Source organism: Geotrypetes seraphini, chromosome 1 (genome assembly GCF_902459505.1).
Source record: "Geotrypetes seraphini chromosome 1, aGeoSer1.1, whole genome shotgun sequence".
Classification (NCBI taxonomy): domain Eukaryota; kingdom Metazoa; phylum Chordata; class Amphibia; order Gymnophiona; family Dermophiidae; genus Geotrypetes; species Geotrypetes seraphini.
In genome coordinates, this window is record NC_047084.1 from 358,000,098 (window position 1) to 358,026,826 (window position 26,729).

The window sequence follows — 26,729 nt, forward strand, 5'->3', positions numbered from 1 at the left end:
AAACCACCTTGGGCAAGAACTGGGGTTGAGTACACAGAACCACCGTGCATGAAAAAATACAGGAAAAGACGGGTCCGCAAGCAAAGCTTGTAGCTCACTGACTCGCGAGCAGACGTGAGAGCAACCAGGAATACCACCTGCCTGGTGAAATAATTCAAAGAGCTCTAGCAATGGAATCAATAGAGGTAGCACCAATTGAGTCAGGACACACAAAGATCCCAAACCACCGGAAGGGCTTTGAGCGGAGGATGTACATTGAAGAGATCCTTCATAAAGCGGGGAACCGTCGGATGGACGGAGAGCAGCGTCCCATCAAGCGGCCGATGACCGGCAGCAAAAGCAAGAGGTGGGCTCGAATAGATGTCAATTCGAGACCAGACCGAGACAAGAGAAACAGATAAACCAGCACTGAAGGCAAGGAGACAGAGAGCGGATCCATGCGGTGCTCAGCACACCACGCAGCAAATCAGGACCATTTCTGGGAATAGCATTGCCGAGTGGAGATCTTTCGAGAGGCCTCGAAAACACCCCCACCGACTTGAAACAGAAGGAGGGAGGCACGTTGCGAGGAACGAAGCTGATAAGAGTAGAGACTGCAGAATGGAATGCAATAGAAACCTCAACTCTGAGACAGCAGAGAAGTGAGCAGAGGTAGGAACAGAGGCTCCCTGACATGCTGGAGGAGCCGGGAGAACCGCTGCTGCCAGGGCCACCGAGGAGCCATCAAGATCATGGTGGCGCAGACCGACAGGAGGAGTAACAAAGTAAGGGAAGGGAACCCATAGAGGAACCTGCCCATCCAATCGAGAAGGAAAGCATCCACCTCGATGCGAACCCTGGGAGAACATCCTCGAGCAAGATCGAGGCAACCAGTGAGTGAGGGGCAAAGCGAACAGAACTACCTGTGGGGTTCCCCACCAGGCAACCACATGCCGCAGAGTCTGAGAATGGAGCGACCATGCATGCGGCTAAAAAGGGGTGACGCAACGTGTCCACCAGACAATGCTGCACGCCCCGAAAACACACCGCCCAAAGAAAGAAGTAGCGGGGTGACGCCCCCTGCCAAAGACGAAGGGCTCGCCTGCAAAGTAACAGGGAACCTTGTCCACCCTGGCTTGGTCACAGGATACATCGCCCCCGGGATGACGGGACTCACCAGGACCCCGCAATCCATCGACCAATAACAAAAATCCGTCCCGGCATTGAAAATGGCCCGGAGCTGCAGCAGATTGATGCGGCTGCGACGGTCCGCACCCGACCAAAGAATCCGATCCAAGCGCTGGGAAGCGGGATCCCTATCCTGCCATCACTGAAATGCTCAGGTGCAGTGGGGAACACGAAGAGGAAACCAGGCGAACATCGGGACATGAACCGTGGAGACCCAAGATCCCAAAGCATCAGCTCGGCCGAGGTCGAAAACCGCTGAGTCACCAGCTGACTCAGGCGCAGACAGGCGGCCTGCCGAGGCAGTGGCCGAAAAGACCGGAGGCGGACCGAGGACAGAGGGACCATTGTCCGGTATAAACAGACAAGGCCCTCTCCATGAGGTCGAGACAAGAAGGAGCGCAGACAAACTGGGTCCAGGTCCGCCCAGACGGACTCCCGAGACCGGGGCGGACAGAGACTGAAACGCTCCCAGATCAGAAACTAGTGCAGGTCCCGAAGGGCCCGGACCAGACGTAGCCCGGAGGATGGGAAAGCCCAACCGACAGAGGCGAGGCTAAACTCCCAGTGCGGAGACACGGTGACACCCCTCCCGAAGGGAGGGGAGGAATCCCCAGAAGAGAGCAGCCCGGAGGCTATGCGAGAATAGTCCAAAAGACGGCCAGGAGTCGCCGAAGCCGGCTGGACCCCAACCCGAAGCCGCTGCAGCTATAGCGACTGCCGCGCAGGAGGCCGAGATAACCCAAGAAAGGTATCCGGAGGGCCCCTCCGGAGAAAGAGTCAAAACCACCAAGGAAGAAGGGATTCAGCTGAAGGCGTCCCGATAGGCGAAGGACCGGTCGCGGTCTGAAAGGTGGTTAGTGGCTTCGGCAAGAGAGGCCTCAAGGAACGCAGTACTCACGCAAGGAAAGGTGGTGAGACGAACCCGGAGGGTCCACAGCCCCACTCTGCCCCAAGCGAGATGACGCATGGCGGGAGCAATAGAGCGGGAGCAGGGAGAGAGTCTCCACCAGGAAACCAAACTCCGCACCACAACCAAATAGGAGCCGGAGACGCCGAGGCACAGAGCCACAGACGAAGTCGAGGCACGAAGCCCCTGTCGAAACCGGGGAGCAAACCCGCAGTCGACGCCGAAGCCCAAAACCCCAGTCGACTCCGAGGCACAAGGCCACAGTCAACCCAAGGGCACAAAGCCCCAAGCGACGCCCAGTCACAAAGCTTCAGTTAACGGCAAGGCACGAAGCCTCGGTCGCCAGCCGACGATGAGGCCCCCCCAGCCTCAGTCGACGCCGAAGCACAAGCATCAGGCGACGCGGAGCAATCGGCTCAGCCGACGTCGAAGGTACAAAGCATCCATCCCTGCCGAGACACCAAGCCCCGGTTGACATCGAGGCAGCAAACCTCAGCCGCAGTCGACATCAAGGCACAAAGCCTCAGACGATGTCGAGGCACAAGTCTCAGGAGACGTCGCGCCGGCGCCCAAGCCTCCGACGACGCCGAGATACAAAGCCTCAGACGATATCGAGGCACCAAGCCTCAGACGACTTCGAGGCACCAAGCCTCAGTCGACGCCGAGGCACCAAGCCTCAGTCGACGCCGAGGCACCCAGCCTCAGACGACGTCGAGACACCAAGCCTCAGACGACTTCGAGGCACAAAGCCTCAGTCGACGCCGAGGCACCAAGCCTCCGACGCCGCCGAGGCACCCAGCCTCAGTCGACGTCGTCGACGTCGAGGCACACAGCCTCAGTCGACGGTGAGGCACAAAGCCTCAGTCGACCTCGAGGCACAAGCCTCAGGCGACGTCGAGGCAGAAAACCTCAGTCGACGGCGAGGCACAAAGCCTCAGTCGACCTCGAGGCACAAGCCTCAGGCGACGTCAAGGCCGAAAGCCTCAGTCGACGGCGAGGCACAAAACCTCCGTCGACCTCGAGGCACAAGCCTCAGGCGACGTCGAGGCAGAAAACCTCAGTCGACGCCGAGGCACGAAGCCTCAGCCGACGTCGAGGCACGAAGCCTCAGTCGACGTCGAGGCACGAAGCCTCCGTCGACGTCGAGGCACGAAGCCTCCGTCGACGTCGAGGCACGAAGCCTCCGTCGACGTCGAGGCACGAAGCCTCCGTCGACGTCGAGGCACGAAGCCTCCGTCGACGTCGAGGCACGAAGCCTCCGTCGACGTCGAGGCACGAAGCCTCCGTCGACGTCGAGGCACGAAGCCTCCGTCGACGTCGAGGCACGAAGCCTCGGTCGACGTCGAGGCACGAAGCCTCGGTCGACGTCGAGGCACGAAGCCTCGGTCGACGTCGAGGCACCAAACCTCAGTCGACGTCGAGGCACAAAGCCTCCGTCGACGAACGCAGCCTCAGTCGACGTCGAGGCACGAAGCCCCAGTCGACGTCGAGGTTCAGAAGTCGGCACCGTACCAATGAAACTGGTAAGAAAGGTGCAGCAGTACGCTCCATAAGGGCAACCTCGTGAAGAGTATTCCCATGAAAGGAGGCACGCATCGGAGGTCCCGTCGAGGCGGGCACGATCGCACTCGATGCCTGGAATGCCTGAGACTCAGCCGGTGGCGTTACCAAGGTAACGCACCTAGAAGAAGGAAAGAAAGAAAAACTTACCGGGGATCGAAGCTGCACAGTCCGATTCCAACGAAGGAAGAGGGTCCCGGCCATTCTGCTCACACAAGGTGAGCCCAGAGAGAGGCCAGGGAAGAAGAAAATACAGCTGCAGGCAAATGAGGCCTAGCCGCATGGCTGAGGCCCCAGAAAGGCCTGCCGGAGGAAAAACACAATAAAAAGTCCTTTTTTTTTTTTTTTTTTTTTTGAAACAAAGAAATACACGATCAATTAACAAACGCACAGCGACTCCTTAACAAAATAAAGAAGCCGCGGTGCCAGAAAGGCACTTAGAAGAACGCAGAGAAGAGAGACAGGGTCTTTCTGGCTCAGCGGAAAACTAAGAACTGAGGACCATGAGGAGGGTATGCGCCCTCTAGTGGATCAGGAAGGCACACACATGCGTGGTGCAGTGTGCAAACTTGAAACTTCAATCAAGTTTGCTTGAAAAGCTGTCCGCGCTGGGGCTCCGTGGATGACGTCACCCACATGTGAGAATATGCTGCCTGCTTGTCCTGGGATAATACACTACCTCTTGCACTGAAATCAACACAGGATCTGCTCTCATTCAAGACAAGGTTGCATCAATCCCTGCTAAATAAGCTCACTTGAACTGCCAAGAATGTTTGAACTGCTTAGATTTAATATATATTTATTTGAATATGTATCATATTTGGTTTGCAAATTTTATTGTGTATGTTTTTGGTTGGAGAAAGGTAGGACATAAATAAAGTAACCACAACCATAAAGAATTGGCCAATTTGACTTTACAGAAACCTTTTTAAAATGCACCTGAATCCCCAAAATGTTAAAAATCCTATATTCATCAACATCAAATACACCATCTTTTCTAGGCACCCGAACACTTCTAAACATTTTATCAGATTCAACAGGCAATGAGCTTTTGCCTTTTTTTTTTTTTTTTTAAACGACAACAGCAGCATCAATGACAATGATGATGAGGTGGACACTGAAATTTTTGCTACTTTTATTATTCCTCCAATTCTGATTTACAATCTGTGCCACCTACAATGTTAATACCTAAACCTTTCCTATTCTTCTTATATCACTTCTAAACTAATCTACACTAAACCTTATGTTTGTATACCGCATCATCTCCATAAAGATAGAGCTCGACATGGTTTACAGGTAGTTCAATAAATGAGGGGAAGGACATAATAAGAAATTAGAGGTTATGAAGAGGATAACTAGCTTTACATTTTAAATAGATAGCTTTACGCTTTGGAGAAAAGCCAGGTTTTCAGATGCTTTCGGAATAATTGGAATGAGCCTAGGTTCCGCTTCTGTTCAATGTCTCATTTTTGGGACCCCAAACTGGGTCACACTTTAACCAGAGACTCGTCTCCAATTTCCAAATGAAATGAGATGGACTTAGTTATCTCCCTTCCCACCCCTAAAAACTTGAAGAAATAGAGCTCCTCTGGGGGGGGGGGGGACTTCTGTCTTTCAATTGGAGGTGAGGGATCTAAAGGAAGACTAGTAGACCCCCTCCTCTGAGAAAGCCTCTGTATCTTCTCCAGACAGCCAGAAGTGCTTAGAATCTTACTGATAAAAGTATTCCTTCAGAAACATTTGAGTCTCTGCCTGCCTCAAATGACAGACAGTCTGGTCAGACCTGGGCCATCAAGGCACCAGGCACACTTCCTTCTCCGGAGGGTTGGTGTTTGATACCGGCCCACTGTGCATAGACCTCGATGTCCTTCAACATGCAGGCAATACACAGGGCTTGAGGATGGAGTGCACCCCTCAAGTTTCAACATTGACGACGTCAAAGCCATTCCTTCTTGCCTTACATAAAAGCAATCCATGTGTTCCTTGTATCTGCCCATGAGACAGACTGGGATTCAGTTGGTGCACCTATGTACTTCAGACACCTGAGGAATATTAGATGCAAGGTCTTGCCTTCTTGGAAGCTGGGGTGCCAACTCTGAAGTGCCAGAGGGTGAGCTGTCCTCATGTTGGGGGAGCTTTGAGGGCACCAATGATCTTGATGCCTCAAAGCTCTTGGCACTGAGCCTTGAGGGGGATTGAGGTTGGTGTTCCCTGGCATACACCTGATGTCCTGTATCTGCATCCCTCAGCACTGAGGACAAATCCTTCCTCTTCCTCTGTAGGAGAGTGAAGGATGCCCAATCTTAATGGCCTTTTTTAAAAAACACATGATACAGAGGAAGGTTAAACCTCTCTTGATGTTGATGCATCTCTAGTTTGATGCAGCTCAAGGAGCCAAGGTGCTTCTAATGCATCATACAAAATTTAAAATTTAAGTAAAAACGGGGAATAGAAAATACAAACCACAAGATATTACTGATGAGACATGGCACAAAAGGGAAACGGGTGGGATTACATTATTTAAAAATAAAACGAGAGGAGAATGGCAAGAATGAAAGGGAGAAGGGGAGTGTCTGGTATATGCTTTTTGTCTGAGTCTCATATGTGATTGATCCTATAATCTAAATCTCGTAGGCATCTTTAAAGAGAAAAGGCTAGATTTGAAGCTATGGCATTCAGAGTGGCAATCTAATATAATAAAATGATAGGCCGCGCATGCGCACTAAAAAACATGTTCCCTGATCCCGTCGCGGAAACACGACTGCGCATGCGCGGGTTTTACGTCACCACTTGCTCGCGGCGGCTTTCAAATAAAAAAAAAATTACACAGCTGCAGCGGCCTTCCTCAACCCCGCCTCTCACTGTGAATGGTACCGGCTCCTCTCTCGAACTGCACCAGGATCGAGAGAGGAGCTGCAGCGCTGGCTTTCAATTTAAAACAAACAAACAAAAAAAACCAACTGGAGATCGCCGCTCTCACCCAGCTCCCACTGTGCAAACTCCCCCCCCCCAACTTGAGATCGCCTCTCTCACCCGGCTCCCACTGTGCAAACCCCCCCCAACTGGAGATCACCGCTCTCACCCGGCTCCCACTGTGCAAACCCCCCCAACTGGAGCTCACCGCTCTCACCCGGTTCCCGCTGTGCTACCCCCCCCAACTGGAGATCGCCGCTCTCACCCGGCTCCCACTGTGCAAACCCCCCCCAACTGGAGATCGCCGCTCTCACCCGGCTCCCACTGTGCAAACCCCCCCCCCCAACTGGAGATCGCCGCTCTCACCCGGCTCCCACTGTGCTACCCCCCCCCCAACTGGAGATCGCCGCTCTCACCCGGCTCCCACTGTGCTACCCCCCCCCAACTGGAGATCGCCACTCTCACCCGGCTCCCACTGTGCAAACCCCCCCCAACTGGAGATCGCCGCTCTCACCCGGCTCCCACTGTGCAAACCCCCCCTCAACTGGAGATCGCCGCTCTCACCCGGCTCCCACTGTGCAAATCCCCCCTCCCCCCATGGGAGGATGCGCCGCAGCAAAGTGCTGCTCAGGGACTGGAGGGGGAGAGACATATCGCTTCTGCACCGGTACAAACATCCCTCCAGCGTTGGCAGTCGCTGCACGTTAAACAGGCTGCTTCAGGCTTTCTTCTGCAGTTGAGTCCCTCTGCCGCGTCACCGATGACGTCATCAATGACGCAACAGATAGACTTAACGGCAGAAGAAAGCCAAAGCAGCCTGTTTAGCGTGCTGCGGTTGTCAACGCTGGAGGGAGGTTTGATCTTAAAGTCATCTTGCTGGGAGGGTCGCAGAGTCAGCGGGGGTTGGACTGGGAGGGGAGAGAAGCGTCTGCCTCGGGTGCTTCAGGCAGCAGCAGCGTTTACAATTCACTGCTGTTGCCGGCTTCAGGCCTTCCTCTCTGGCCGGTCCTGCCTACTTCCTGTTTTCATGAAGACAGGACCGGCCAGAGAGAAAGACCTGAAGCCAGCAACAGCAATGAATTGTGAATGCTGCTGCTGACCAATGAAGTAGTTAAATGAGGAAAGGGAGCAGAGGGGGAGAGAATGGCTTGGAGGGAAGGAGGAAGGTATGCCAGACCAAGGCAAAAGGAAGGAGGAGATGGAGAGAGGCCATATGGGAGAGAGAGAGAGAGATGGAAAGAGAAGAGAGGGCAGTGAATGGAAGGAGCAACATAGAGGGTGAACAGTATTCTAGCACCCGTTAATGTAACGGGCTTAAAGACTAGTAGATTCTATAATACAAAATGGTATGATATACCTGAGAGGAGAGGTTATGCTTGTTGAGTCCACTTTCTTTTCGGTTCCTCCTTGATCCAGTTAGTTTAGAAAGGCCAAATCCACTGCTGACACGGGATAGCTTTGACTGTGTGCTTGGAACTAAAGTTTCCCCTTTACTTATGTACTTTTTCTCGTGTGCTGAGAAAGAAACACAGCAAATATAAGTTGACTTTATATTTTCCTAACTTTAGTTATATTTCCTTCTAGATCAATTTTTGTCAATCTTTTTGCAATGTATGGAACACTTAAGTTTAGAGTATTCTGGATCCTCTTGGCACACAAATCAAATTTAGCATGATCCTCTCATTTCCATCCTCCATGCGGTCCCTCTCTTACTCTTTTTTCATTCCCCATCATACAATCCTCTTTTTGCTTTCCTCCTTTGTGATCCTCTTTTCTTCTCTCCAGTCTGTAGAAGGAAAGCAGGACATTTTGTCTCATCTGCCTTCTCCTCCATAGGATTACAGGGTCTCCCACTCCACACGCATTCAAATCACTCAAATAAAGATAACTATCAGAAGAAGGGCAACCATGAAGCACTGCTCTTATGTAAGCCTAATGGAAGGGGGGTAAAACATGAAAGGCAAATCAAGCCATAAAAAAACATAATAAAAATGAAAGCATGCAAATTACATATCACAACAAAAATAAATCCAAAGCAGCATATGTAATGTAAATGTAATTTGCTCAGAGGAAAGGAAGGTGAGTAGTGGTATGCCTTAGGAGTTGGTACTGAAGACTATTCTGTTTAATATATTGTGAGAGACATTGCTGTAGGATTAGAATGAAAGGTTTGCCTTTTTGCAGATGATACAAATATTGCCAATAGAGTGGACACTCTGGAGGGAGCAGAAGCCATGAGAACAGATCTCTACAAATGAGAAGAATGGTCAAAGGTTTGGCAGTTTCAAATTTAATTTGAACAAGTGCAGAGTAATGCACTTGGGGTACAGAAACCTAAAGGAGATATAAATGAAAGGAGGCGAGAGACTGATGAGCACAGTTCAGGAGAGGGACCTTGGGGTAATGGTGTCTGAGGATCTCAAGGTGACAAAACAAAGTGACAAAGCAGTGGCCATGGACAGAAGGATGCTAGGCTGCTTGTGGAAGGGTATAACCAGCAGAAGAACAGGAGGTGTTGATGTCCCTGTACAAATAGTTGGTGAGAACCCATAGAGTATTGTGTTCAGTTTTGGGGGCCATATCTTGTTAAGGATGTAAAAATTAAAGCGGTTCAGAGAAAAGCGATGAAAATGGTTTTGTGTTATAAGACATATGAGGAGACACTTGATGACCTGAAGATGTATACCCTGGAGGATAGAAGAAACAGGGGTGATATGATACAGACATTCAAATACTTGAAAGGTGTTGTATACAAACAACCCTTTTCCAGAGATAGAAAGGTGATTGAATCAGAGGATATGAATTTACGTTGGAGGGGGACCAATTGAGGAATACCAAAAGGAAGTACATTTTCATGGAGGTGGTGGAGATGAAAATGGTAATGGGACTCAAAAATGTGTGAATGGAATAAATGGAATCAAACAAACTTAGCAGTGATTAGATGGTAACTGCAGTAATTGGGAAGCAAAGCCAGTGCCGGGCAGACTTCTATGGTTTGTGCCCGGATTGTGGCTGGACAAATTTGGACAGGCTGGAGTGGGGCTTCAAAGACAACCTCAGTAATTGGGAAGCAAAGCCAGTGCCGGGCAGACTTCTATGGTTTGTGCCCGGATTGTGGCTGGACAAATTTGGACAGGCTGGAGTGGGGCTTCAAAGACAACCTCAGTAATTGGGAAGCAAAGCCAGTGCCGGGCAGACTTCTATGGTTTGTGCCCGGATTGTGGCTGGACAAATTTGGACAGGCTGGAGTGGGGCTTCAAAGACAACCTCAGTAATTGGGAAGCAAAGCCAGTGCCGGGCAGACTTCTATGGTTTGTGCCCGGATTGTGGCTGGACAAATTTGGACAGGCTGGAGTGGGGCTTCAAAGACAACCTCAGTAATTGGAGAACAAAGCCAGTGCTGGGCAGACTTCAACAGTCTGTGCTCTGAAAATGGCAAAGACAAATCAAGATCAAACTGGAAGAGTGGGCGAATAAATGGCAGATGAAATTCAATGTAGGGAAATGCAAGGTCATGCATATAGGGAGAAAGAACCCGATGTTCAGCTACCAAATGGGGGGACTAGTATTAGAGGGAAGTAACCTTGAAAGAGATCTGGGTGTACTGGTGGATACAACAATGAAGTCAACGACGCAATGCGCAGCAGCCGCGAAGAAAGCGAACAGAATGTTGGGTATTATTAAAAATGGTATTACGACCAGAACAAAAGAAGTCATCCTGCCGTTGTATCGGGCAATGGTGCGCCCGCACCTGGAGTACTGTGTTCAGTATTGGTCACCGCACCTTAAGAAGGATATGGCAATACTTGAGAGGGTCCAGAGGAGAGCGACACGAATGATTAAGGGCATGGAAAACCTTTCATACACTGAAAGATTGGAGAAGCTGGAGCTCTTCTCCCTGGAAAAGCGGAGACTCAGAGGAGACATGATAGAGACCTACAAGATCATGAAGGGCATAGAGAAAGTGGAGAGAGACAGATTCTTCAAACTTTCAAAACATAAAAGAACAAGAGGGCACTCGGAAAAATTGGAAGGGGATAGATTCAAAACAAATGCTAGGAAGTTTTTCTTTACTCAGCGGGTGGTGGACACCTGGAATGCGCTTCCAGAGGATGTAATAGGGCAGAGTACGGTACTGGGGTTTAAGAAAGGATTGGACAATTTCCTGTTGGAAAAGGGGATAGAGGGATATAGATAGAGGATTATTATGCAGGTTCTGGACCTGTTGGGCCGCCGCGTGAGCGGACTGCTGGGCACGATGGACCTCAGGTCTGACCCGGCAGAGGCATTGCTTATGTGCTTATGTGCTTATATGTGAATCGCTTATTCACTCTTTCCAAAAATACTAGGACAAGGGGGCATGCGATGAAGCTATGTAGTAGATTTAAAAAAAAAAACCAGAGAAAATATTTCTTTACACAAATATTTCTTTACCCTAGAGGAAAGGAGAGACAGGGGAGATATGATTCAGACATTCAAATACTTAAAGGGTATTAACGTAGAACAAAATCTTTTTCAGAGAAAGGAAAATGGTAAAATCAGAGGACATAATTTGAGGTTGAGGGGTGGTAGATTCAGGGGCAATGTTAGGAAATTCTACTTTACAGAGAGGGTAGTGGATGCCTGGAATGCGCTCCCGAGAGAGGTGGTGGAGAGTAAAACTGTGACTGAGTTCAAAGAAGGGTGGGATGAACACAGAAGATTTAGAATCAGAAAATAATATTAAATATTGAACTAGGTCTGTGTCTGTGTATGGCCGTTTGGTGGAGGATGGGCAGGGGAGGGCTTCAATGGCTGGGAGGGTGTTGATGGGCTGGAGTACCGTAAGTCTTAACAGAGATTTTGGCAGTTGGAACCCAAGCACAGTACCGGGTAAAGCTTTGGATTCTTGCCCAGAAATAGCTAAGAAGAAGAAAAAAAAAAAAAATTTAAATTGAATCAGGTTGGACAGACTGGATGGACCATTCGGGTCTTTATCTGCCGTCATCTACTATGTTACTATGTGTAATTAAACTCTGGAATTCGTTGCTGGAGAATGTAGTGAAATCAGTTAGCTTAGTGGGGTTTAAAACAGGCTTGGATAATTTCCTAAAAGAGAAGTCCCTAGGCCATTATTAAGATGGATTGGGGAAATCCACTGCTTATTCCTAGGATAAGCAGCATAAAATCTGTTGTACTACTTTGGCTCTAGCTACTTGCAATCTGGGTTGGTCACTGTTGAAAACAGGCTTGATGGACCTTCAGTCTGTCCCAGTTGGCAATTCTTACATTATCATGTCATACTGGGACAAACCGAAGGTCCATCAGCCCAGGTCACAAGTAGCAAAACCAAAGAGTCCTAAAGAGTAAAATATATAAGAGGGAGAAATACAGTGTGGCATCATCTGCAAATGAGTAATTCCCTTTGTCATCTCATTGTTATCATATTGATGCTCAGTATCCATGTAAAGATTGCATTTCATTCCTTTGTTCTGTATTGAAACTTCAATAAAAATATTATTGAACTTAAAAAAAAAAAAAAAAAAAAAGAGTAAAACATATTATGTGCTGCTTATCCTAGGAATAAGCAGCAGATTTCGCCAAGTCCATCTTAATAATGATTTATGGACTTTTGTTTTAGGAAATTATCCAAACCTTTTATTAAACCCTGCTAATATGACTGCCGCTTTCATCACATTCTCCATCAAAAAATTTCCAGAGTTTAATTGCGCATTGAGTAAAGAAATATTTTCTCCAGTTTGTTTTAAATATACTACTTAGGAGCTTTGTTGCATGCCTCCTAGTCCTATTATTGTTGGAAAAAAATAAACAAGCAATTCACATCTACCTATTTCATACCTCTCAGCATTTTATAGACCTTTATCATATCTTCCCTGAGCTATCTTTTCTCCAGGCTACAGATCCCTAGCCGCTTTAGTCTTTCCTCATAGGGAAGTTAGCAAGGGCATGAGTGAGAACATAGTGTGCCAGATACAAGCTCATTCCTCCCTATTTCCCTGAAGCAGCCATGAGGTAAAATGCTTGGCCATCGTCGGTGGGGTTGGGAGCCTGTGCTGGATTGCACGCTGAAGATAAGTTTTCATGTTCTCTTTATAAATAACATTGAGCAAGTTAAGTAGCCTTTATTTGAGCAAAACCTTTGCCGTTTAGGAGGTTTTTATGCCAATTAAGTTTTTTACTCTCTCTAGTTAGAGGAGTGTTTTTCCCTGACAGGGTCCTGAGGCTTTTCCTCCTGCAACATACTTGCAGTTGAAATTGCCTGTTCTCATTTATATCCACAGCTTTTTGGTTTATGTGATTTATAATTTTAGCTGTGTAGTGGGGTTTTTTTTTGTTCTTTTTTTTTAAACCTCACTATTTACCCTTCTACATTGAGAATAATGACCATTTAAACCTACTCTCTGTTTTCTATCTTTTAACCAGTTCTTAATCCATAATAGGACATTACCTCTTATTCCATGACTTTCTAATTTCCTCAGAAGTCTTTCATTATGTACTTTGTCAAATGTCTTTTGAAAATCCAGCTCACCTTTACCCATATGTTTACTCACCCTTTCAAAGAAATTTAACATATTGGTGAGAGATTTCTCTTGACCAAATCCATGTTGATTTTGTCTCATTAATCCATGCTTATGTACTATATGCTCTGTAATTTTGTTCTATATAACGGTCCCTATCATTTTGCCCAGTACTATGGTCAAATTCAATGGTGATGGGACAAAAGCGCGTGAGACAATCAAGCACTGACAAATCTGAGCAGAAAATTGCGCGTAGGACATCAGCGCGCCGGACTTAAACTTAATTTTACAGTGCTCTGAGGGGAGATGTGGAGGGGGAACACCCCACTTAAGCTAGTACTGTTGCCGCTGCCATTGGGGGACTGTGGGGGGAACCCCCCACACATTACAGAGGAAATTGACATTTTTTCCTATAATGTGGGGATTCCCCCCCAACACCCCCACCCAACGGCAGTGCAAACAGTACTAACTTAACTGCAGGGGTTCCCTCCCGAAACCCCCCCCAGAGCACTTTAAAATTAAGTTTAAGTCCGGCGCACTGATGTCCTGTACGCAATTTTCTGCTCAGTATTGTCAACGCTCGATTGTCCTGCATGTTTTCAACTATGAACCAAATTCAATGGTCTATAATGTTTTTGATCACCTCTGGAACTCTTTTTTAAAACTGGCTTTAAGATGTCACCCTCCAGTCTTCCATATTGTGCTGTATTTTAAAGATTAACAATTAGAAACAGTAGTGCTGCAAGTTCAGTTTTCAATTCTATCAGTACTCTGGGATATACACCATCTGGTCCAGGTGATTTGCTACTTTTCAATTTCTCAAATTGCCCTATTACATCTTCCAGTGTTACAGAGATTTGTTTCCGTTTCTCTGACTCATCAGCAATTAATACAATTTCTGGCACTGGTATCTCCCCTACATCTTCCTTGGTGAGGACTAACGCAAAGAATTAATTTAATCTCTCTGCTATGGCTTCATTTTCCCTGAGTGCTCCTTTTACTCCTCAGTCATCTAGTGGTTCCAACTGATTAATTTACCAGCTTCTCATTTCTAATATACCTAAAATGTTTTAACTATGTGTTTTTGCCTCCAACACAATCTTCTTTTCAATTTCTGTCTTTGCCTGCCTTATTAGCGCCTTGCATTGACTAGCCATTCCTTATACTGTTTCCTATTATCTTAAGTCAGATCATCCTTCCACTTTCTAAATGATTTTCTTTTACCTCTAATAGCTATATGTCTTGTTGGGAAAACTAGATGGACTGTACAGTACATGTCTTTATTTGCCATACTATGTTACTATAATGCATAAGCAGATTATGTCATCAACAAGGTCATATATCACTCAGCAGAGGTTTAATAAATGCACTCCTAATGTCAGTTCTTTAGGGTGGCAAAAGATCGGGTTAGTTGGAACTTTACCATAGGCAGTGGAGTTATCCTAAATAAAGAAAGGTTGGTAAGTGTTGCTAGATACCATTTCTGGAATACCTTGGTGAGTATCCCACTAAACTAAACTAAAGTAAACTAAGCCTTAAGTTTATATACCGCATCATCTCCACGGAAGCGGAGCTCGACACGGTTTACAAAGCTTAAAAATACAAGAAGAGAGGGGAGAGAGAGTTTACAAGGGCATATGAAAAGAGGGGAAATAAGAAGGAGATGTTATATATTAGAGAAAAGCCAGGTTTTCAGTTGTTTCCGGAACAGTTGGAGGGAGCCCAGGTTCCGCAGCGGGATAGTGAGATCGTTCCAAAGGCCCGTGATTTTGGAGAGGAGGGATCTTCCCAGTTTGCCTGCGTGGGGGATGCCACGTAGAGAGGGGAAGGATAGTTTATGTCTGTGGGCGGATCTGGTGGTAGCAGGCGTTTGGGCGAGGAAGGATAGAGGGATTAGTGGCGGAAGGATGCCATGAATTATCTTGAAAGCTAGACAGGAGCATTTGAAGTGAATTCTGGAAAGTACAGGGAGCCAGTGAAGATTGGTAAGTAAGGGGGAGACATGATCAAATTTGCGTTTAGCAAAAATCAATTTGGCCGCAGTATTCTGGATGAGCTGGAGTCTGTGAAGACTTTTTTTTGTTAGGCACAGGTAAATGGCATTACAGTAATCGAGTTTGGATAAGATGATGGATTGTACCAGGACGGTGAAGTGTTTTTGGTGGAAATAGGATCTAACTTTCCTCAGCATGTGGAGGCTGAAAAAACATGATTTTGCCAAGGAGTTCAGGTGATCGTTTAGGGAGAGGGAGGAATCGATAATGATGCCGAGGACCTTGCTTGAGAACTCAAGGCGAAGAGCGGGACCTGTGGGTAGAGTGAAGAGGGTGGGCAGGTGTGCTAACTTTGGGCCGAGCCAGAGTAGTTTTGTCTTTGATTCATTTAATTTCATCTGAACAGAGAGGGACCAGGCATGAAGTCTCATTATGCATGAGGTGATGTTCTCTTGGAGGTTTGTAAGGTTCTGGTCTGTTTCGAGGAGGATAAGGATATCGTCTGCATATGTGTAAATTGTTTCAAGGGGGGATATTTTGAGAAGCTTCAGGGAGGTCATATACATGTTGAAGAGGATAGGGGATAGGGGAGAGCCCTGTGGGACCCCGCAGGATGGTGTCCACGAAGTGGATTTGGAGCCGTTTGCGTTGACAATGTAGGAACATGCGCGAAGGAAGTTTGAGAACCACTTTAGGACAAAGGAGTCTATTCCTATCTCGGAAAGTTGGTAGATTAGTATGTCTTGGTGCACGACGTCGAAAGCTGCGGAGAGATCGAACTGTAGGAGAACAGCAAATTTGTTTTGGGTGTGTAGTTGTTGCACCTTTGAGATTAGGGAAACTAGGAGGGACTCGGTGCTGAAGTTGGGCCTAAATCCGAATTGGTAGTGTTGGAGGATGGAGAATCTCTCTAGGTAAGAGGAGAACTGGGTAGCGACTATGGTCTCCAGAAGTTTTGTTAAAAGAGGGATGTTGGCTATGGGGCGGTAGTTCGATGGTAAGGAAGGGTCAAGATCGGCTTTTTTCAGAAGAGGGGACAAGGCAATGTGGCCCATTTCTGAGGAGAACAGGCCCGATAGTAAAGCTTTGTTTATAAGGTTTGTAAGGGAAGAGATGGCCTGCGCTGGGATGTTTTCGTAGAGGTAGGATGGGAAAGGATCTAGGATGCACTTGCAGGATTTAAGTTTCAGGCAGAGTTTAGAGATCTGGGGCTCGGATACAGGTTCGAAAGTAGTCCATGATCTGTCAGCAGGGATAGGGTCGGAGTCTTTCAGAGGAAGAGAGTTGTAAGAGATAGCTGGGGGGAACGAACTCTTTATGGTAGTGATCTTCTCGTTGAAAAAATTGGCTAAGTCATTTGGAGATGGGAGGGTGGGGGAGGGGGAAGAGTCGTTTTTAGAAGTTAGGTTTCGCCAGATGTGGAAGAGTGTACTGTTTTGGTTTTTTGATCTGGAGATTTTATCTCCATAGAAGATCCACTAGAGATTTCAATGGTATTAACAGACCTAGATAGGTCATGAGCATTCTCAAAGAACATTATTTAAGCTGTAAGAAACATCTTATCCATGTAAGCAGATTTTCTCTTCACCATTATGATAAGATATATGGGACGGAAACTGGCATAGATTTTGCAGAATTGTCTGGGATAAATTAATTCCGTTTTCATGAAATAAAATTATTGATTGATTTCTGTTAATTTATAATTCACTCTGATGCTTTAGAAATAATCCATTTTGAGAGCTTTATGTGGGGCAATGTGGGACTTTGCTGGGGCATTTGTTTTGGTTCTTGATGTCTTGTAAACTCTGAAGATACTGGACAATGATACTGGGCTATCTTCAACTGAATGCAAACACTTTTTATATGCGCAGTAGGAATTTCAAATACCTGATCAATGATTTATTATTGCTCTATACGGACTGAAGGTAGTATTATTCGCGAATAAAATGATTTCTTGTGCCATTTAAACTCACTTAAACTAGCCAAGATAATGTACTTATGAATTCCTAGTACAGTAAAATGTGTCTGACACATTTATACTTACTGTAGGACACCACTGTTTCCAGTTTGAACCTTTTGGCATATTAATAATTCTACCCTTACTCTTGAATTTTTTTAATTTTGTTTTTTGCAATCAGGTAACTAAAGCAAATGCAATTCTTTTACCAATACAAATTCTCTTTTACATGAATACAGCATTTTAAATAAGAAGTTGACAATTTCAAAAAAGGACCACAAAGAATATACACTTACCCAAGTGATTCTGCCAGGATTTTAAAGCCGCTTCCTCGATTAAAGGTCTTGCAAGTGCAATGTCAACATGACCTCGATCGTTGATGGGAAGGATGACTTTGAATATCTCCTCCAGAATCTGCTTCTTACTGTGTATCAACTCAGTCCAGACTCGGTTTACAGCTTTTAAAAGAAGCTGGCGCCCTGTGTAAGGCAAAATAAGAAAAAGAAATGTCTACAAATTGTTGCTGTATATGGAAATGTGACTAGTCTGTTTACATAGGAAGTACTAACAGATCTGGGAATACATATGAACATAATTCAATAAATTTTTATTCAGTATTTTTAAAAAATACAAGGAGCAATTCAAATACATAAAAGTAGTATAACATTTTGCATTAATATATAGTTATTTATAAAGGCCCATATTATTAAGAAAAGCTCAGAGTATTGGATTTGTTTGTGGTGATGTATGACAATAGAAAGTGAAATAGGACAAAGTAAAAATTGAAAGAGAGAGGAAAAAAGAAGAGAAAGAAAAAAAAAAAAAATTTAAAGAGAGGAGAAGAGAAGACAGGAGTGTCTACATAGTAGAATGTACATATAAATCTAAAAATGACCAGGGTGATTTTTTGTTTTTCCAATTCATGGATTTACGGAGTGAAATTTTTTTTTCATATGCATATGATTCAAATCAGTGGTACATACATAGAGAGTTCCACCAAAAAGTATAATCTAATAATGAAGATGATTTCCAATTTTTCAGAATATGCATGAGAGCAGTCACAAACATGGTATCAATGAGTTTAGGAGGACAATTTGATTGCGCGAAACAGGGGTGTTGAGATCGAAGGATTATAATGTCCATAGAAATCTCTGCTGGAACTGTTTGAAAGAGGAAGGAACTCTTGATCATATGTTCTTCCATTGTACTCTGGTCCGTTCTTTTTGGTCCAAAATCTGGAATACCATACAATCTATCACCAACTACATATGAACATAAGAAGTTGCCTCCGCTGGGTCAGACCCGCGGTCCATCGTGCCCATCAGTCCGCACCCACGGCGGCCCATCAGGCCCATGACCTGTAATGTGATCCTTCTCTAATCCCTTTTATCCTTCTATCCATACTCTGTCTAAAACCTATCTCTACCTCTATCTGTATCCTTCAATCCCCCTATCGTTCAGGAATTTATCCAATCCTTCCTTAAACCCCCGTAGTGTACTCTGTCCTATCACAACCTCCAGAAGTGCGTTCCAGGTGTCCACCACCCTCTGTGTAAAAAAGAACTTCCTAGCATTGGTTTAAAATACAAGACACCTTTAGCAATTAGCTTACTTTGAATCATATAATTCAAACATGGATTTATTTTGTAAAGGATACTATGTTTTTGTTTTACATCATATTCTATAATTTGGATTGATATTTACTGAGAGAAAATTTTTTCAATAGATGAGCTATATGAATTTATTGCAAGTGGAATATGAAAACAGAGTTTGATCAAAATACTGCCTTAAGATACAATTTTTCAAGCATACAAGCATGCATTTCTCTCTTTCATACAATAAGAGGGGCTGTGACTATGGGGCACAGTTTTATGAAAGATACAGTCTTAGGAAAAATTGATTTAGGGAGTCAGGTAGAAGTAATTAGGTACAGTAGGTTATTTCCCTGTTCCTGGAGGGCTCAGTATTTAAAATAAGAGTTTTAGGGGGGGTACGAACCTGGGTGCCTTGGTTTACAGTCCACTGCACTGACCACTAGGCTGCCTCTCTGCTCTACAAGGACATCTGCGAAGCCATTTTTTTAAAAAAATGCTGTCACATGTCCCTAGTTTTCTGGCATTAGTAATTTGGATGATTCAGTTTGTAATGGCTGCTCATTTTGGACGTTCTTACATATTTTTGAACAGAAAACCCCAACATATTTTCCATTCTAAAATGGTTGTGAGATAGTTAATTTTGGGGGGGATATTATGAGCTGGATGTCCTTTTGAAAATGTCCCTCTACGTGTTCAGGCTTGGATCGGTGATAACCTTTTTATAGTCATTCTATATTTTCTTAACATCTTTTGATCATGATATTTTATTCCATAGATTATAAACATTCGATACTTCAGGAGTGGTGTTGGACTGGTTAAGGTCATATCTGAATAGGAGAAAATAGAAAATAAAAACAAGAGAAAACTATTCTGTCTCTTTTGATTTGTTGATACCTTGGTGTTGGAAGTTAAAAGCCCTAAACATGCATTATAGGATTTATGTGGACAACCTGCTGTTTTCTTTCCATTTAGTGCTTTGATGAATTCTGCAATCAGTCATTTGAAGTCAAGTTTTTTTCTGAGGTAGTGTCTTGTTTGGAGGACAATATGTTTATTAGTTCTGAATATTAAAAAAAAATGGAGGTGATTATGGAGCGTAGAATTAAATTACTAGATATTCTTTCTCAAACAATTATTTTGTCGGGAAGTTCCACTTGCCCAGCAGGTTAAAAGCCTTGGTGTGCGGTTTGATTCCAAGCTCTTGTTTAAACAACATAGTTAGATGGTAGTAAAAAATGAATTTTATAAGTTAGACCTACTAAGCAAGGTGAAAGATTTTATTCTAGCTGAAGATTTCAGAACGGTAGTCCAGGCCATGGTTTTAAGTGGTCTGAACTACTGTAATTCCTCATATCTTGGAGCACCTACGTCATCTATAAAGACACTGCAAATAATTCATAATGCAGCTGCTCGTTCGATTTGCTGTGTATCATGTTTTCAACCAGTTTTACCATTGCTTAAGTCAGTGGTTTCCAACCCTGTCCTGGAGGAACACTAGGCCAATCGGGTTTTCAGGCTAGCCCTAATGAATATGCATGAAGCAAATTTGCATGCCTATCACTTCCATCATATGCAAATCTCTCTCATGCATATTCATTAGGGCTAGCCTGAAAACCCAATTGGCCTGGTGTTCCTCCAGGACAGGGTTGGGAATCACTGGCTTAAGTAATACATTCCATCTCCAGCTCACCTTTTCTTCTGGTTAACCCTACTTCTTTTTCTGTCTACTTATTTTTGTGAGAAACCATTCCTTTTGCTGTTGGCTGTTATACGTAGACCAGAGTTACTCAAAACTATCCTATGGGGGTGCATAGGCCAGTTCAGTTTTCAGAATATGCTCGACAAGAGATTTCCATGCCTGTCATCTCCATTACATGTAAATCTCTCTCATGCCTATTCATTGGGGAGGGCTTCATAGGTACTACTGTGCTATGAATGTATGTATGAGAGAATATTGTTTAATTGAATTTTAAGAGATATGGTGTAATAATATATGACCGTACAATGATTCAGGCAAAGTTTATTGTGACAATAGTTAAAATGAGGTTAAAAACATTGCCTAAAGGCAAACGAAGCAATGGACCCAACATGGTCCGTGTTTCGGAAAATGCACCTTTGTCAGGGGTCCTGATAGATCAGAGTGAAACATACAAAATAGAATTATATCAATAAATATGTATACATAAGCATGTATAAAGAAAAAAGTAAAAAGAAGTGTGCAAATCAGAATTGAAAATTAAAATCGTAAAGTGCAAACCTTAAAACTATAAAGGACAAACCCTTACAAGTGGGAAAGCAAAAATACGAATTGAGAATAAAAGTGACCAATGAGTAAAAGTGACCAATGTGTCATGTAAGTATGTACAACTAAAAGAATTCAGGAATACAATCGTAATAACTAGTAAATATTTATCAAGAACGTATTGTAGATAATGATTAGTAGCAGGGAATCATTCAAGCCACATATACACGAATTGCTGGCACAACACAAACTGTATGAAAAATCATAATACAACGGAGAAAAATAAACCTCAATTGTGGAAGGCTGGGACTACGCAAGTGCCCAAACCTATGCACATCATCACGGGTTTATAAAAAAAACTCCGTATACATGTAAATAAAAAAATAAATAATTTCCATTCATACAGAATCCATTTTTCTTCCAAAAATTTTTTGTGCACAAAGTTCAATGCATTAATCGTGTCCAAAAAGTAATGACCAGAATCCCAAACTAACTAAATTATTAGCGAGGACTACAGCTCAATTTCACTTATGTAAGCGGTTGTGGAGGTGTAGAGCAAAAAATCACAATGACAGAGAAAATACACTCAACTGAAGGCGTAGAACTTCAAAAAAGGCTTTTAACTCCTAGTCTCGACAGAAAAGACTTTCTGTTTCGCCTGGGAAGGCTACTTCAGGGGATCCATGCAGTGTCCAAATCTCTCCCCGCTTCTTACAACCTGACAATAGTGAAGCCGGCTTGTAAGAAGCGGGGAGAGATTTGCTCTGTAATAACATATGAGTAATTTAATCAATTAATAAATGATAATTATTTTTAAAATAGATGAGAATATAGCTCCTTTTTGTATGGAATTAATGCCTATTCATTAGGGATATCCTGAAAATCTGACTAGCTTGTGAACTCCTGATGTAGACCAAGGACCTCCCTGATGTTCCACAATGAGTTTTTGCCTAATCATAACAGGAAATAAGAGAGAAAACGGGTTATGCAACATCACAAGGAGCTGTGAGGGATCAGCAAGAGCTGAGCGGTCTATTGGACCCCCAGCTTATTTCTCTAAGCACTATGCTCTCTCTCTGCACACCTCTCTCTGCCAGTATGTACCAAAGCATACCACAGTCCAAAAACCTCAAGAAAGTCCTGTTGAAGCCACTTTTTATGGTTTGCAGTTGTTAAACGCCATTATATTGTCTTATGATTCTGCATCTTTTTTCTTCTCCAGTAGGTGTAGAGATTCTTTATTATATGATTACATGCAACAATTACCCCTAGCAAACCATCAGACGGTTTGTAATTGCTTTATGAAAAGCAAAACCCCCATGTACACAGACATGGGCTTTTCTACAATGCTGAGCCCAATACAGATGAAGTTTCAACACCTTCCAATTTCAGCTTTTTTATTATTTTTTTTGTTTAACTCTGGAAAACAGCAGTCTTAAAATGTTTTTTTTTGTTTTTTGTTTTATAAATCTTTATTCATTTTCTTATGTTACAACAAGTATATCAAATAAACTCATTAGAAACTTGAATATACACACTTGATTAACTCACATATTAACATCAAATTTAACATTTCTTTAGAAAATTAATATTATATAAAGTTATAATATTATGCAAGAAATCTAAATTTATATAATTCTTATTGAATATAATAATCCCCCACCCCTCCCTCCCTCCCAATCAATAATACATAAAATCAACTTTATTGTAAATTCATTCAAATATTGATATAGTATGTAATAATCAGAAATAAAATCCCACCCCATTCCCCTCTAATCAAATATCTTATCATGGGAAAAGTTAATCATTCATTACAGAAATCTGTTAACGGTCCCCAGACTTTTTGAAATTTACTCACATAGCCTTTTTGTGTTGCAATGGTGAGTTCCATTTTGTATATATGACATACAGAATTCCACCAGAAATTGTAATTTAACCTGTCATGTTTTTTCCAATTATATGTTATTTGTTGTATTGCTATTCCAGTTAAAATAAACAGAAGTTTGTTGTTACTTGATGAAATTTGACTTCTTGCTCTCATAGTTGTTCCAAATAAAATAGTATCATATGTCAAGGCTACCGGATTTTCTAACATCCTATTGATTTGAGGCCAAATGTTTTAATATAGTACTTATCAGTTCTATTACCTTTACTAGAGGACATGTAATGAAGCTAAGGGGGGACAGGTTCAGGACTAATGTCAGGAAGTTCTGCTTCACTCAGAGAGTGGTTGACACCTGGAATGCCCTCCCAGATGAGATTATTGCGGAATCGACCGTCCTAGGCTTCAAGAGCAAACTAGATGCATATCTCCTTAAGAGAGGCATGTAAGGATATGGTGGACTATAAATTACAACAGGTGTACACCTGGCAGGGCCTCCGCGTGTGCGGATCGCCGGACTTGATGGACCGAAGGTCTGATCCGGAGATGGCATTTCTTATGTTCTTATGTACCAATTAATATTTTCTGAAAAAAATAAAAGTTAACATCTCCACTACTAAAATTACATCCTGCTTCAATTTTTGCAGCTCAGAGAGTAGCTAAAAGCAAAAGATGCATCACATGGGTCATATAATTTCCTCTCCTTACTTCTTTTAAGTTTCCTTTCTGAAAATAAAAGGCCCTCTTGATGCTGGCCTTGAATGTTTTAGGGTTCAGGAAACTGGTTAGGGGACACTTCTTACCTTCACTAACATCCTGGTTATAAATTCCATCGGGTTCTATGTCTGAAGGGATCATAATGTGCCATGTGGTCATCCTGGCTTCTGCTTCTAGTCCAAACCCATCAGCATTGCTACAAATGTTCAAACAAGATAAGAATGGATTCACCAAAGGATGCAAGACGTTCCACTGAATTTTTGCTGTTAAAGACTGGTACAATAAACCTATCCTGGTGTGTTGCTGTGTCACTGTTCAGTAAAAGACTTATTTAAGCACACTGTCCCAAAGGGGTCTTAACTTGATCACTTAGGGGTCACAGATATAACTATTTTTCCAGAGACACCAAGCTGTATAGAACAGCATTTTTTGTTAGACCATAGGTATGCAGCTGGATATCCTTAAGTCAATAGACCCTGGCTCGAGGGCAAATGCAGAATAGAGGTCTGCACGGGAACGGGGATCGCGGGAATCCCCCCTAACCCACGGGACTCCCACGGGGACCCCCCTCTGGCCCATGGGACTCCCACGGGGATGGAAAGCTTTGGAAGCAGGGTTCGTCCATATAATATAATGGACACGTCAGCCTTAGTAAAAGAGGGTTTTATAAGTTAATTACCTGAACAGAAAACCAAAAAAGGGTTCCACCAAAGAGATTCCACAAGGAAAACAGCAAAAGAAACTGTGGAATTGATGATCCTGTCAGAAGTAATTGCTGCTTTTTATGGGGACGGGCTGGGATGGAGGTAATTCCTTGTGGGGATGGGTGGGGACAGAGAGGATCCTGGCGGGGACGGGTGGGGATGGGTGGGATTTCTGTCCCCGTGCAACTCTCTAATGCAGAACCAAAAACATTTTAATTTAAAAAATTGTTTGACTTCAGGCACAGCGAGAATTAAGCAGAAAGTAACATTTCCCCCCCCCCCCCCAACTAACAAAACTCAACTCTATTTGCTGCAAATTTTCACTGAGGAAAGATCACCTGTGAAAACCTCAAACATTTTTCATAGCGATAATTTGTGATTTTACATTATATTGAACTGGGAACACAGCTCCCTTAATCAAATCCAAGAAAAGGAGATCAAATTAATCAGATGCTCCTCTGAAAACTCATAGAATTTGTGATGAGCTTCCTTGCTGAACAGAAGACTTGAAGACATATTGAATCTGTAATCCATCCACAGGGAGGGGGAGGGGTGCTCCTTTCCTCAAAGGGCGCTTGTTAAAACTACAGCTAAACCACTCCTTCTAAAAATAGGAGCTTCAGTCAGTTTTAAATATTTCTCTCTCGTCAATAAATTGTCTATGTTCGGCAATCAAAAATGAGAGGGAACACTGAACTATGACATCAGAGATTGCATGTTAAACGAAATGTATTTCAAGATGTAAGGAATGAAACAAAATCCCTCCCGTAACCAGCATTTCAGAATCTGTTTCCCTTATTTGAGGATTCCTTTTATATAATAACCAAATACTATATATTTTATATTAGCAAACATATCTTCAAAAAGATAGAAAAAAAATCACTATTTTTTTTCTTTTTTAAAGGAATGTAAATGGCTTTGACCTGAAAACTCTCTTATACTAGCAATATGAAATGTTTATATTGGTTGGTTTTCTAATTTTGTACAACTTTTTAGTAAGCCTCTTATTCACAAATTATATCATCTGACTGTGGATACCTAATTTACCCCCCCCCCTCTCATTTTAGGAAGCTGCATTAGGTTTTTTTATTATCAGCTGCGGCAGTATTAGCTTCAATGCTCATAGAATTCCTATGCTTCAGATTGGAAGAGTATATATACTCTTACCCCTCCTAACTCTCTTCACAGTGAATAATACAATGTCATCATCAGCAGTCCAGGCTGGGTGAGTGTATTAAAGTGAGGCAGGAACAAGCCGTAGCCATTTTGAATTAACTATTCAGTGATCGGTTACGGCGTTTTTGTGCATTTTTATAAAAGAACCATCTATAAAGAATGTTCCCACGGCGGTGGGATATAGTGGTTAACTAAGTCTAAGATAGTAACATCGTTTAGATATGTGAGCACTAAAATGTCTGTTTTGATTTTATTAGGGATATGGTGCCTTGATAAAACCTCTTTGGGTGAAACATGTTGGCGGTATAAACCCCTGAAAGCATGACCACAAGTTTTAAACTAAGTATTTAAACTATACCCTAAGGGGCTCATTATCAAAAAATAAAAATGTCTAAAAAGTGACCTAATCGTCCAAGTACCCATAACCAAAGCTGGTTTTAGATGTATCTAAACCAGCTTTCCCTTGCCTCTAAACGCATAGAGCAAAAAGAGGCGTTTTTAGAGGAGGGGAAAGGGTGGGAGGTGGGCCGATCTAAACATAGTTGTACAGCAGGTATAACCAAAAGTTTAGACAGGTTGCCCAATCTCTCCTGCCGTGGTTTGTGGCAGTTTGGGTAGAAGGGTGATCGGCTGTCGCGGCAGGAGAGATAGCCAATCTGATCACAGCAGATCAGACAGGAGGGAACCCAGGCCTTCGTGCCCAAAGACCCCCCAATCAGGCCCTTAGGCCCGCCATTCGGGTGATGCCAAGCCTGCCGGTCGGACGGGCTTGGGACCCGTCCATCTGGCCTACATTTTCCAGGTACATTTGCCCCCGAAGACAGTGCCCAGGGTGGTCTGCATCCCCACCTCACTATGCCACTGGTGCTAACGGTTGAGGGCATGTTCAACATCATCCTCTACAGTTGCAGAAAACATTTCTGCAGTGCGTTAAGCATATTGACAATGTACCATGTGCTAAATGCGGAACATGGTCAATGCCCATTCCCTCCCTATAATCTTTCTGTTTCATGTCCCATTCCATGTTATGCACAGCGCATCAATTAATGCAAACTAAATGTTAGCCCATTGTGGTAACAGTGTGCGAAACTAGACCGACAACTCACCAATCTGCTGACTTCGACCACAAACTACAAAACCTTCAAAAAAGAAACAAAAACCCTACTCTTCAAACCAATATAACACAACCAATAATGTTCCAAACTCATCCTATATTACCAACTACTCCTTGGCAAATTAGAAAATGTTCAAACTATTCCTTAAGTACTTCTTAATATCATAACAATTCTTATGTAATCTGCCTTGAACCACAAGGTAAAGGTGGAATAGAAATCACTAATGTAATGTTACCATGGCCATGCGATAACACAGCATACTGATTCATGTGCTAATTTCTT

General features: G+C 43.7%; 1 protein-coding gene across 5 annotated transcripts in view; it reads right to left on the reverse strand.

Annotated features, from left to right (window-relative positions):
• The window catches only part of WDFY3 (WD repeat and FYVE domain containing 3), a 642,313-nt gene that overhangs the window by 157,415 nt on the left and 458,169 nt on the right, over positions 1 to 26,729 (reverse strand). For all 5 annotated transcript variants that reach the window (XM_033914678.1, XM_033914667.1, XM_033914648.1 and 2 more), the window contains 3 exons: positions 23,539 to 23,648; positions 17,313 to 17,495; positions 7,905 to 8,062 (listed from right to left, as the gene is read on the reverse strand). In XM_033914678.1, coding sequence (XP_033770569.1) covers positions 7,905 to 8,062; positions 17,313 to 17,495; positions 23,539 to 23,648 — 451 coding nt within the window. The remainder of the gene's footprint in view (positions 1 to 7,904; positions 8,063 to 17,312; positions 17,496 to 23,538; positions 23,649 to 26,729) is intronic.